At 36.9% G+C, this 14,568-nt stretch overlaps 1 protein-coding gene across 2 annotated transcripts in view; it reads right to left on the minus strand.

Moving 5' to 3' along the window:
* DMC1 (DNA meiotic recombinase 1) overlaps positions 1–14,568 on the minus strand; it is a gene marked incomplete at both ends in the record, with an annotated part of 37,885 nt that overhangs the window by 18,748 nt on the left and 4,569 nt on the right. Inside the window, 8 exons of one of the 2 annotated variants that reach the window (XM_082666140.1) lie at positions 349–409; positions 1,212–1,326; positions 1,459–1,532; positions 1,948–2,039; positions 5,677–5,749; positions 6,848–6,889; positions 8,454–8,506; positions 14,143–14,225. In XM_082666140.1, the coding sequence (XP_082522266.1) occupies positions 349–409; positions 1,212–1,326; positions 1,459–1,532; positions 1,948–2,039; positions 5,677–5,749; positions 6,848–6,889; positions 8,454–8,506; positions 14,143–14,225 (593 nt within the window). The remainder of the gene's footprint in view (positions 1–348; positions 410–1,211; positions 1,327–1,458; positions 1,533–1,947; positions 2,040–5,676; positions 5,750–6,847; positions 6,890–8,453; positions 8,507–14,142; positions 14,226–14,568) is intronic. The other variant, XM_082666141.1, reaches the window with a different exon arrangement.

Genomic DNA, 14,568 nt, shown 5'->3' on the forward strand with positions numbered 1-14,568 from the left:
TGCATTAGAAACCATTCATGTATCTGGAATATACATTTTTATTTCCCTAAGATCTTTTTCTTATTGTCCTCCAATATCCTTTTAGTCCTAGACAAAAAGGATCCCAAAGTATATCTGAAAATAGTTAAACTATTGCTTTGTTTTATCAAAAAACTAGAGAAGAATAGAACTGGATAACAAATAAATGATATTTGCAATTATGAAGTAATATGCACTGTGCAAAAAGTGATTTGTGACATATCTGTGTCCACATCAAGGCTGATGATTTTTGAATTATTTCCTATTCTACACTCTAACCCTTTTGATATTAACTTTTGTGAAATACAAAAGCAGAATATTAGGGCTTACGTCATAGTCGCTCCTGGGTCAGCAGTCATTTGATTGGTCACAAACACAGCCACATTATATTCTGCATCAAGAAATAAAATTAAGAAACTAAGAGAATGACAATGTGAATATTAAAAGTTCATTGCTTAGATTTCAGAGTTTAGAAATATTGTGCCATGAATTTATTTGATGAACAAGATTACATTCCTGTTTTTTCATTGATATCATAAATTAAAGTTATTATTGTTATCTTATTTAGGTACCTTATTGTATTAGAATCAGTATTTTTGGTTTAAAAAAAGAGTTGTATTCCCATGAAGGAAATTTTATTTTTAATAAATGGATTGCCTCCTGACATTATTCTGAGCTTCTCTGAAAAACCTACTTAGCAAACAGTCACAGGTGCTATTTTGATATCACCATTTATTTTAAAAATCTACCTTCTGAGGGACTTTCCTGGTGGCACAGTGGTTAAGAATCCGCCTGCCAAGGCAGGGGACACGGGTTCAAGCCCTCGTCCAGGAAGATCCCACATGCTGCAGAGCAACTAAGCCCGTGTGCCACAACTACTAAGTCTGCGCTCTAGAGCCCGCGAGCCACAACTACTGAGCCCATGTGCCACAACTACTGAAGCCCGCATGCCTAGAGCCCGTGCTCCGCAACCAGAGAAGCCGCTGCAGTGAGAAGCCTGCATAGCGCAACAAAGAGTAGCCCCTGGTCACCGCACCTAGAGAAAGCCCGCGCACAGCAGTGAACACCCAATGCAGCCAAAAAAAAGAGTAACCCCTGTTCGCTGCAACTAGAGAAAGCCTGCGCACAGCAATGGAGCCAAAAATAAATAAATAAATAAATTTATTTTTAAAAAATTAAGGAAAAAAATCTACCTTCTGAGATTTTTTGGAGTCGTGACAACATCTGGGCCAGTTTTTGCTGCCGTTCAGCCAACTCCCCACGACCACTGAAATCCACTCGGAAAAGTGCCATTATTGAATCAATGATCTGTGTAGGATTAATGTAAAAATAAATAATGCATTTGGAAATGGAAGGAAGAAGTTAATTTGAATTGGAATCAATAGAAGAAAGATAATATGCTAAATAGCTCTAGACTGAGCAATATTTAGAAGCTCGTACCAACAGTTTGAAGATGCCAGCTTCTTCATGGAACTTTGCTGCTACATAATCAAGTAGCTCCATCTGATGTTCACCTGATGGGAAATGCAGTGGGAAAATGTTATAAAAACTAGAAGCAGCAGAGGCTAAGATCATGTATGTTCTTGGGAGTCAGGCAAAAGAGAGTCCTTGAAGGATTTTCTTAATTATTTATGACTTTATTAAATATGATTTCATATTCTGCCTTAGCATACATACCAAATGCTACCTTATCCAAAAAGAATGTTACTCTCCATTTCAAAGACAAAGAATAAGAAATAATTTGAGAGCATTTCAATGTCTAAGGACTTACCAGATGATAAAATTTGTGGACTGACTAAATAAATTTGGAGAAAGGTAAAATATGAAGAGAAAAGGGTAGTGTCAAAACGTTGTAAGCATCACTCAAATAATAAATCAGTGCTGCCAACCTTAAAACAGCCTAAGCATCCAATTGCATGGGGCTCTTACTAGTATATGCACGTGCATAAAGTACATTGTCCAGGACTGCATCATGGTCTACGCTGAAGCGATCAGCAATGTCCCGAAGGCGATCTGGACGGCTGGAGTATGCCAGGATTAAGGATTCAATAAATCAATTCCAAAAAGTTTAGACAACAACTACAAAAAATAAGACTGTAAGCAAGTGTATCAAAGAGAGGCAAAACACTGTACCTGCAAAGGTATTCTGGAGGATACCAATAATCACTTAAAATCTATATTAGACTTTGTTTTTCATAAGTGCCTCAATTAATGAATACCTTAGGTAGTGATAACAGTGATAGAAATAATGAGACAGTAATGAATTTAAATATTAAATTATCTAAACAATAACCTTGGAAGTTAGTTGTTATGGCCTCTATTACATTTTACAAAGGAGGACACTGACAAACAGAGATTAGGCAAATGACTCAGGATTATGCAGCAAATCAGTTCCAAGAGAAAAACTAGAAACTAAGATTTGTGACTCTCTGTTGTTCTCAGTTCAATAAATATAGACCTAGTCAAGGAAGATAATATCACGGAATTATAATTCAAGTCACTTCAAAGTGAATTAATTCACTCTCTTCATATTCCTCACTTGTTCAACATGAAATAGTTTAATATATCACTAACCACGTGTTGCCAACAAATGATAAATTTGACTACATAAACCAAAGAGTCAAAAAAGTAACTTCAAGAGTCCAGAAGGGAATTACTATCATATAGTTTTTTGTTTATTTAGGGTTTAAAATCCACTTTCTTCTAAAGGAGTTGTGTTAGCATTCTGAAATTAGTAAATTCATAGGGAGGCAAATTCAGTGTACCTGAAAAGGTATTCTGGAAGATGCTAATAATCACTTATACCTATCTAGACTGTAAAGGAGTAATAAACATTCTTTATAGGTCTTTGGTGATCCTAACAATATGTCTATAATATTCTCTAAAGTGAAGTAAGATAAAATAAAATGCACATCTGTGGTCTCATTTCACTTTGTTTACAGTATTTGTATAATACTGATCATACTATAAGTAACTGTAAAGTAAGGACCATTTTTAACCTTATTTGTGACACTTGGAACTAGTTCAGTAAACATTGAATTGAATTGTCTTTAGGACTTCCCAGCCATCTCTGTCCTACAGCACTATATATGTTTTCTTCAGAGCTTTAGTGACAGCCACTTAAATCTTCTATTGCTGCTGAGTATACCCAGTAGATGTTTCTGGTGGACAAATCAAAGAAGACAAGGAATTGGAAGAAGCAATAAAAAATGTTTTTCACTATGTCAGTTTTTACAAAGCCGGGTGACTATGTAACCAGGAATGTAAAAGTTGGACTTATGCTGAAGGGAAGTTCAAATCAATTTACAAATGTTTATTAACTGATTCCCATATGGAATCGGTTACCATATTAACCAATTACCAGTGCAAGGCACTGTGGAGGATTTAAGGGTCATAAGATAATCTATGCCATAGGTAAGTGTAAAACATAATTATGTAGGCAAAATATAAACACATAAAAAGACAAGTACCACGAGAGAGCAGTATACATGTAAGAGACTCTGAAAGAGTGAGAACATTCCACTCGGGTCCCTGCATGTCCTTGTTCCTCCCAGCTGTTCCTCCCTATTCCCTCTTGCATATGACCTGGCTCCTAACTGTTTCTTTCACCTATTCTTGATAAAATCCAAATTGCCCAAACAGTGGCAGCTATTCTGCAAGAACAATTCCTCCCTCTCAAGAACCATCCTTAATCAACTGTTTCTGAAACTAGCTGAACTCCAGCTGAGCGCCTCTTCCTACAGTCCTATTGTTAAAAAGAATGTCCTCTGAACCTGATATCTCCTCAAACTACAGTATTTCTTCTATTTATTGGTTAATTACACACTGCCTCAATTCCTTACTGTTTATTTGCAACAAGCTTCCATCATCTTACTTTACTGCAAATGGCCTCTTGGACTCCTAATTGCAAACCTCAGTGATCTTTTTCAGTTTGCACCTTCTCTCTCTCTCTCTCTGTGGAACATCACTGACTACCATTTTCTTCTTGAAACTTTCCTTATGCTTAGCATCCACAACCAGATATCCTCTTACTTTGTCTGTCTTTATTGATTCGTCTTTTTAGTCCCTCTTCCTAGACATAGGCACACCCCAAAGTTATGTTCTCAGTTCTCTTCTCTTCTCTCTATGTAAGTTCTCTTGCCTCCCCCTGGCTATTCCATCCATATCCTTGGCCCTACCCTTTTCTCAAGCTGAGCCCAACATTTCCAACTGCCATATGGATGTCCCTCTGTACCTCATATTTGACATATTAAAATGAAACATCACCTTTTCTCTGAAATATGATCTTCCCAATTCTGTCATCATTATTCTCCTAGTATCTAGACAAACTTAAGAGTGGTTTCCCAAGCCTCTCTTTCCTTTGTCTACCAAATACAGTCATCAAATCTCATTACTTGCCTAGAATATTACAAAAGAATCCAATTTACACCCATCATCCAGCTTCAAGACCCTTCATGTCTAAGACCCACCTTTCCAGTCTTGCTTTCTGAAATAACTTACACTTCAATAAAACTGCAATTCTTTTTGTTACCCAAACAGGTTCTTCTCTTTTTCCTTCTGTATTTTTGTTTAATGCAGACCTTTTCCTTTATTTGAGGCCATGACTTTGAGTGAGTCAATAACCTTCTAGCTATTAAGTTAAATCTTTGGAGAAGTAAGAGAATTAAAAACAAATAGGATGTAATTTCCTCTCATGTATTTGTTTCATCAATTTTACACCAAACCCATTTGGAGAAGTGAAACCTTTTTTTAAAAAAGGTGATTTGAGGGATTTCCCTGGTGGCGCAGTGGTTAAGAATCAGCCTGCCAGTGCAGGGGACACGGGTTCGAGCCCTGGTCCGGGAAGATCCCACATGCCGCGAAGCAACTAAGCCCGTGCGCCACAACTACTGAGCCTGAGCTCTACAGCCCGTGAGCCACAACTACTGAGCCCGCATACCACAACTACTGAAGCCCATGACCTAGAGCCTGTGCTCTGCAACAAGAGAAGCCACTGCAATGAGAAGCCCGTGTACCGCAACAAAGAGTAGCCTCTGTTCGCCGCAACTAGAGAAAAGCCCACACGTAGCAATGAAGACCCAACACAGCCAAAAATAAATAAATAAATAAAATAAATTTTTAAAAAAAACTATGAAAAAAGGTGATTTGAACATAGAAAACAAACTTATGGTTACCAAAGGGGAAAGAGTGGTGGGCAGGGATAAATTAGGAGTTTGGGATTAACATATACACACTAATATATATAAAATAGATAACCAACAAGGACCTACTGCCTACTGTATAGCACAGGGAACTATACTCAGTATTTTGTAATAACCTAATAACCTATAAGGGAAAAAGAATCTGAAAAAGTATATATATATATATATATATATATATATATGTATATTAAACTGGATCACTTTGCTGTACACCTGAAACTAACACAACATTGTAAGTCAACTATACTTCAATAAAAAAATAAATAAATAAAATAAAAATTTCAGGGGGAAAAAGTGATTTGCAAACTCGACTAGCAACTATTTTCCCTTGGCTTTTCTCATTATTGCTGGTTTACAGGGTGATCACAAAATGACATATTTCAAACAAATTCTCTTTTATAGTAACAGTACTCTATCTCACTATTATGTTAGCAACTTGTTTAAATAAAAGGGTTACAAAGTATTTTCTGTATCAATGAAGATAATCTTTCCTCCTGAGTAGCCACCTGCTCCTGGAAGTTGAGCTGTCACTAGAAAGCAATTAAAATTTAGTTAATATTAGTAAGAGTGAATAAACTTTGTACAAATGTGTATATAAATTAATATGGTATTTAGGCTGGTTGCAACTCTCTATTCATGTAGCAAAGAATAATGATCTTTTAGTTTCTAAACAGCATGCTATATTTTTATATTACTAACCAGTGGTAAGATTATAAGTATTCTGCCAGCATAGTAGTAATTCAACAAAGAATGTCAATATCTTTCACAATGGGAGATATTCATGAAATTTAGTTCTCCTAAAGAAGTAGAATTTAAGTATCACTGACTTTTTTCTATAAGAAATAATCATAAATATAATTTATGCTACATAACTCATTTAAGTAACTTTTCAATTAATGTATATCAAAATTTTAAATGCATTTTCTTTATATGTAGTAGTTAACACTAAAGAATTACTTTACATAAAGTACATACATTATTTCATTTATTTTTCAAAACAACCCTAAGTTTGGCACTATCATTACTCCTGTTTTACTGATAGGGAAAATCTGAAAGGTGAAGCAACTTGCCCAGCTATTATTGGCAGAGCTATTTTGATGCCAGAATCCCCTTATTAAACACTTTTCCATGCTCCTTCTACTTAGGTCAAAGAAATGTAATGTCTTTATGCAAAAGCAGGTATTTTTGCTTATTTTGCTTTAGAAACATTTAAGTCTTTTTTAGTTCCAACCTTACTCTATGGAAAGTAAGGAATTCTAGGCCTCAAAAGATTCTGTGACATTCTCATAAATACAATATGGAAAAGATAGAATGGGAAAAATCGAGACCGTGAATGAATACCTCTCTCCACCAACACATTCATATACCCATTTACCTCCTCCGTATTGCCATTCAGGTGTTCAGAGTGCAGTATATACAACATCACCTCAAGCATCACATATTCAAAGACCAGCTCTGGTATTTGTGTAACCATGGGCAGTTTATGTAATGTCTCTGAGTTTTAGTTTCCTTGCAAGTTTGTTCAGATTACATGAGATTATGTAAGTACCAGGCACAAAGTAGAATAGTAAGTGATCACTATGATTATTATTGTTATTGCTATTATTGTTGTTGTTACATATCCTTACCACAGAGGGTATGAGAGAGTTGGGTTTTTCCAGTTCGAAATTCTGTGAAATATAGAAAAAAAACATACATAGTTAATTTTTAGATATTTTCATAAAGAATAAATATGGCCTCAGAGTATGGTTTTCTTTTCCAACTGTCAAATCTCACACATAAAGTACCTCTGTGTCATGAATGGATTCTGCATATATGAGTACCAGTAGTAAAAACAACTTTTAAAAGGTTTTCTTTTTCAGAACTGTCCTTTAGATAATAATTAACTTAAACCAAATTTTCCTTAGGAATAGTTATATAAATGAAAGTTTAAGACTCCACCACAGGAATGAGAGTCTGGGGTTCTCCCACTGACCTGGGATCCTCAGATTGGTGGTATTCCCTAGCTACCAACAAAAGCAAATTCTCTCCGGAGAAAAATGTCCCCACTCACCAATTTAGGCCTATTGAACTCCAACAGATTAAAATCAAGAAATAAGCTCACAAATATCAATGAATACAACAGCAGGTAAGCCATTAAGACTGAGAGTCAACCGAAATAAACACAGATTTATTTCTCCAAGTCAACAGAAACATCAACACCAAAAAAACAAAACAAAAAACAGGGACTTCACTGGTGGTCCAGTGGTTAAGACTCCACGCTCCCAATACAGGAGGCCCGGGTTCCATCCCAGGTCAGGGAACTAGATCCTGCATGCTGCAACTAAGAGCCCACATGCTGCAACTAAAAAATCCCGTGGGGGCTTCCCTGGTGGTGCAGTGGTTGGGAGTCTGCCTGCCGATGCAGGGGACGCGGGTTCGTGCCTCGGTCTGGGAGGATCCCACATGCTGTGGAATGGCTGGGCCCATGAGCCATGGCCGCTGAGCCTGCGCATCCGGAGCCTGTGCTCCGCAACGGGAGAGGCCACGGCAGTGAGAGGCCCGCGTACTGCAAAAAAAAAAAAAAAAAAAAAAAAAAAAATATCCCGTGTGCTGCAACTACGACCTGATGCAGCCAAATAAATAAATAAATTAAATAAATATTAAAAAAAACACAACAACAACCAAAAAACAGATTTAGTTCTCTGAGGACTGAAAATACTGGAACTGTCAGGAATAGTACGTAACATAGCTATGCATGAACCTTTTTTTTTTTTTTGACCACACTGTGTGGCCCGTGGGATTCTAGTCCCCCAACCAGGGACCAAACCTGGGTCCTTGGCAGTGAGAGCGCAGAGTCCTAACCACTGGACCGCCAGGGAATTCCTGACTTTTTTTTTAAATAGAGGATACAATAAGGGAAGGGAAATCTATTCTCTATGTTCCTGAAACATGTATTTCTTAGAAATAATATCTGTCTCATTATACAACTACCCTCTGAAGGTATGAGAGAAAAAAATTCTAATCTCTTCTATAGGAATCAGAGATAAAAAGATGAAAAATGCCAATAAAACTCATCTGTTAATGTTGGAATATATTTTAATTGCAGCCCAGAATGATCTTGCATTATGATAACTGATATTTCATCATAAGTTCCCAAATAGATACAATTTACAATTGACTACTTAATTATATATATGGGTGTGTATATATACACATATTTTTCATATAACAAAATATTAAGGTTCTACCTACCTCCAAAAGCTTCTGTGATTGCCATGCTTTCAATTCCACCTCCTAGCAACTTACTAGAAATAGAAAGTAAGCTTTAGTAACGGGAACAGAAATAGAGATATCAAGAAAGGAGAAAGTGCTAATATCATTAGTATCATTTCTATCTATCTATATACCTTTCTATCTGTCCAACATGAACAGGAATTCTTGGCTGAATAAATGGCTTCCCACCTGTTTAGATCACAGGTTATACTGTGTATGGGCAGGGGGATCAACAAAACAATTTATAAGCCCTGTTGTTCTTAACTCCTGTGTACCAATAGGAAATGGGCTATGCAGGGCTTATATTTCAGTAATTCTAAAGAACTGAACTGGAGTGCGAATAAATGATTTTTAGTTATTAATTGGGTTTTTCATATTGTGCTGGGACTATGTTTCTAAAAGTCAACTGAATACCCAATTTTTTTTAATGTACTGAAAAACATGAAAAATAGATATTAGGAGAATCCAGTGATTGTCACCGTGATTGTCTTATCTCACACAAACCAAATGCTATGAAGAACATGTCAGAATAGAAAATATCCAACGATGTGACAGGTAACGCTAGCAGGTAGAAGAATAACTGTGAGATTTTGACAGCATGCACTTAGCTGGCAGTGCGGTGACTCGGCGATTTAATACATACTCTTGATATGGAAAGATCTAGTTAATTAATCTCATTCATTCATTTAATGCAACAAATATTAATTATGGCAATTGTGCTAAGACCTGGTAAGAGCACTTTTAAAATCTTTGTAGTTATTTATTTATTTTTGGCTGCGTTGGGTCTTTGTTGCTGTGCACCGCCTTTCTCTAGTTGCGGTGAGTGGGGGCTACTCTTCGTTGTGGTGCACGGGCTTCTCATTGCAGTGGCTTCTCTTGTTGCAGAGCACGGGCTCTAGGTGCATGGGCTTCAGGAGTTGCAGCACGCGGGCTCAGTAGTTGTGGCTCACAGGCCCTAGAGCGCAGGCTCAGTAGTTGTGGCGCATGGGCTTAGTTGCTCCGCGGCATATGGGATCTTCCCAGACCAGGGCTCGAACCCGTGTACCCTGCACTGGCAGGCTGATTCTTAACCACTGCGCCACCAGGGAAGCCCAAAATTCTTTGTAGTTTTTATTAGCATGACTTTTGGGACATGGTCACAGATTAGACAAAGCTTTAAGAGATGGATAATCTAACAGATTTACACTTACGTAGTTTAAGAGAGCAGCTTAAATGTAAATTGAAGTAATGTTGGAAGTTATTCGCAGATTTAGTGAGGGCTATGGACTTTAATGAGAAAAAGAAAAATCTAGATACTGACCCGCATAAAGGACATGGTGGAGAGACCACTCCATTTGGTGGGTTGGCCAAAAAGTTCGTTTGGGTTTTCTGCAAGATGTTCTGGAAAAACCCTAACAAACTTTTTGGCCAACCCAATACTTAGGGATTCTATAAACCTACCAACTATTAAAGAGAGTTTTATTGATACTTGGCCCTCCTCATCTTGAGAAAAATCACCCTGAAAGGCTATAGCTCTGGAAAATCTCAGACAAAATTTCTGGTTGATATGTTGAAAAAGTGACCCCAAAATTTAACTGAAAGGGTACCCCAAATTACTTGGGATAGCATAATTGTTCCCTTATGAAACTCAGGAAAATTTACAATTAGGTACAGAAATAGTATTTTTAAATCTAGGAAGATTTAAAAATGGAGACACAAATCAAACCCACAGATTACTATTTTCATATTAAATTTGGGAATAATCTGTGCATATTTGGTACCTGAGAATTTTCAAAATTTAAGAGAATTTGACATTTTTATAATAACACATTAGCCTCTAATTGATTAAATGATATAGACCTGCAGTTTCTAAGTTGATAACTAAGTTTATACACAGTATTTGAACATTTAAGAGTGTCTAAGACTCACTATACTTATAACTTTAATTTATTAAATTTATAAGATATTCAGATAATTGGAAAGATTTTAATAATTACACAGGTAAAGTTCTTAGAGGAAATATAATATAATAAATTTATAAATATAATTTAAACTGTTTAAGGGAATTTAGTTAACCATATTAGAAAGGCTCCCTTAAAATTTGCCAAATTTATAAATAGACTTGCAGCTTAAGAAAAAATTATATAACATTTAAACAAATAAAATATTAATTTAAAAAAGCCTAGCTCCTGAGTAATCTTTTACGTGCCCCAAAACCCAACATCGAGGACACCAGAAAGCTCACTATGAGAGTAATAATTTCTCTAAGCCTAATGGTTCTTAAACCATGATGTGGTAGAGCAACTGGAGAATATCAAGTTGTCGTTTGAATCAAGTTTTATTTATTTATTTATTTAGGCTGCACTGGGTCTTAGTTGCGGCACGCGGGATCTTTTAGCTGTGGCATGTGGACTTCTTAGTTGCGGCATGCGTGTGGGATCTAGTTCCCTGGCCAGGAATAGAACCTGGCCCCCTGCATTAGGAGCATGGAGTTCCACCCACTGGACCACCAGGGAAGTCCCGGAATCAAGTTACCTTGACCAATTTGTCTTGGACCAAAGACTTTTCCTTAGCTGTTACTTGAAAAAAAGTTCTGTGATTTTAAAAATTTGAGGCAATGCTAGGTTAAAGAGGTGTTTTATTTCACTGCAGGAATTCAGATCCTTTAATAAAATGTGTGAATCTCCAAGAGGAGAATATAGTATATTGCACTTCCCTAACTTATTTTATTCACTGTTTATTCATTCAATTAGTCATTCTACAAATATTTATTGAACACCTAGTTTGTGTTAGAGATTGCTCTATGCCCTTGGAGTAAAGCAGCGAACAAAAGAGACAGAAATCCATCACTTCATGGAGCGTCCATTCTAATGAGAGAACAGACAATAAACATAAGTAAAATCTGTGGTATGTCAGTTGTTATTAAATGGTATGGATAAAAATTAGATCCAGAGAGGGGATAAGATGTGCAGAGGATGAAGATGGGGAGTTTTCGAATAAATTTTCAAATAAAGTGATCAGAGAAGGCCTTAGTGAGAAGTAGACATTTTAGCAAAGACCTGAAAAACCTGACAGCAAGTCATGAACATAATGACGAAAGAGTGTTCTGGGCAGAGGGAATGCTAAGTGCAAAGGCCCTGAGGTGGGAGTGTATCTGGCATGTTCTAGGAATAGCAAAGAAGTTAGTGTGGTTGGTACATAGTAAACCACAAGATGAATTAAAGATGAGCTTAGATTTGAGATTAGAGAGGATTTTGGCTTTTGCTCTGAGTGAGATGGGGAGTCATTAGGATGTTTTGGGCAGAGGAGTGTTATGATCTGACCTATGTTTTAAAAGGATTATTCTGGCTCCTATGTGAAGAATAAATGGTAGGGGCAAGGTCTAAAGGAGGGAAGTTAGTTAGAAGTTATTATTAATAATCCAGAAGAGATACTAATAGGTGTTTTAGACCAGTGAGCTAACAAAGGAGAAGGTGGTGAGAAGTAATTGAATTCGTATTTCTTCTCTTTCTCTGTACACATATAGACACAAATAGAAAAAAAAATGTATATATACACACACACACATATATATATAAACTTTCTATTATGGACAATTTCAAACACACAAAAGTAGACAAAAACAGTATAATAATGAACCTTCATGTACCTAAAACTCAGCTTCAAAAATTATCAGCTATGAACTCATGGTCAACTTTTTTCATATAAACCTCCAACCACTTCCCTCCCTTTTCATATTACTTTAAGCACATCCTAGGCAACATATCATTTCATCCTAAATATTTCAGTAGGTATCTCTACAAGATGAAGACTCTTATTTTTAACATAACTGCATTACCATTATCACACCTAAAAAATTAGTAATTCCTTAATATCAACTATCTAGTAAGTGTTCAATTTTCAGTCTCATATGTCTTATTATCCGTGTGTGTTTGAATCAGGATCCAAAATAAGATCCACATATTGGGATTAAGTGACATGTCTTTTTTTTTTTTTTAATAGTCTGTGCCTACAAGGCACCTTCAGTTTATTAATTAATTAATTTATTTTTGCTGTGTTGGGTCTTCGTTTCTGTGCGAGGGCTTTCTCTACTTGTGGCAAGCGGGGGCCACTCTTCATCGCAGTGCACGGGCCTCTCACTATCGCGGCCTTTCTTGTTGCGGAGCACAGGCTCCAGACGCGCAGGCTCACTAGTTGTGGCTCACAGGCCCAGCCGCTCTGCGGCATGTGGGACCCTCCCAGACCAGGGCTCGAACCCATGTCCCCTGCATCAGCAGGCAGATTCTCAACCACTGCGCCACCAGGGAAGCCCAAGTGACATGTCTTTTAAATCTCTTTTAATCTCTAGGTCTTCTCCCTGATTCCATCTCTCTTTTTTTTTTTTATTCCTTAAAGTTTATTTGTTGAAGAAACTGGTTGGTTTTTTTTTAAATATAAGGATTGTTTTTTTAAAAAAATAAATTTATTTATTTATTTTTGGCTGAGCTGGGTCTTCATAGCTGCGCGGTCTTTCTCTAGCTGCTGCGAGTGGGGGTTACTCTTCGCTGCAGTGAGAGGTCTTCTCATTGCGGTGGCTTCTCTTGTTGCGGAGCACGGGTCCTAGGTGCGCGGGCTTCAGTAGCTGTGGCACGTGGGCTCAGTAGTTGTGGCTCGTGGGCTCTAGAGCACAGGCTCAATAGTTGTGGCACACGGGCTTAGTTGCTCCGCGGCATGTGGGATCTTCCCGGACCAGGGCACAAACCTGTGTCCCCTGCATTGGCAGGTGGATTCTTAACCACTGTGCCATCAGGGAAGCCCGGTTGGTTTGTTCTGACTAAATATATTTGAAGGTAGAGCAGACAGGATTTGTTAATAGATTAGAGTTAGGGTGTGAGAGGGGAAAACAGGTGCTAAGGATGACACTAAGGTTTCAGATCTGAGGATCAAAAAGAGCTCCGGATGAGGGAGATTTTAGGAGGAGCAGATCTGGGGCAAAGATCAGAAGTTTGGTTTCAGACCTGTGAAGTCTGAGCTGCCTAGCAGACATTCAAGTGGAGGCATATTTGACTATGAACTCTTTTTTTCTTGCAGTTTTTTGTGAGGTCAGGGTTTTGAGGAATACTTTGAAGAAATACTGCTTTTGTTCAAATTGATCTTGGCCACTGCTCTGACTTATGAAACAGTAACTCTGCCTACTAAGTTAGAGAAAAAAAACCACATTCTAGTCAACTTGCATTGGGAAGATGATGACTATGTCTCAGGAATCATAAGATAATAAATAAAAAGGGAAGTTAAAACTGCTGAGGCTGAAGAGCAAAACCAACACTGTATTATTTCTTCTAAAATATTCACTCTAACAACTTATTTTTAAGTAAAACCAAAAGTGAAATGGAATTTCCTTCATCAGTGGAGAAGAAAAGGGAAATGAAAAGTTAAACTAATTTTTTAAATGGTTTATAGATTAATATAGACTGATTTAGAAACTACTTATATTTTGGGTCTGAATTTCTTGTAAGAAATTTAATCCTGCTTTTACAAGCAGTCTGGAATTTATTTGCTTCAGTTGCCTTTTGAGAAAAAAAAAAAAACTTCTGCAAAATAAGAAGCTATTTCTACTACTTATAGTCAAAATAACAACCTGGATAGAGGTAAAGAAATATAGTATTCCAAAGATTATGTTTAGTGGTTATAAAAAATATGAGATACATACTCAAATTCCTGGCTCCCAGTGGTGATATGGAAAACCATCTTCCTCTTCTCACTATACTCAAATGCAGTCAGGAATCCTGGTTCCTACAGAAAGACAAAAGAAAAAGTTCAAAAAGGGTATAAGATGATGGTTTTAATTTCAAATCCCACCAAAAGCTATATACTTGATTACCAGGGTCATCATTTGATATAAGCTACAGTTCATTTGTCTTTGAAGGCAGCACAAGATCATGCTTAAGAACATAGGCTCTTATCTTCAAATAGATAACCAACAAAGACCTACTGTATAACACAGGGAACTCTGCTCAATATTCTGTAATAACCTAAATGGGAAAAGAATTTGAAAAAGAATAGAAAAAAATAGATTAATTAAATTAAATTTTTAAAAAAGACTGCAATGATGGCATTTCTTAGGACACCTTTGGAT

The sequence above is a fragment of the Grampus griseus genome (genome assembly GCF_964374135.1).
Source record: "Grampus griseus genome assembly, chromosome: 11".
Lineage (NCBI taxonomy): Eukaryota > Metazoa > Chordata > Mammalia > Artiodactyla > Delphinidae > Grampus > Grampus griseus.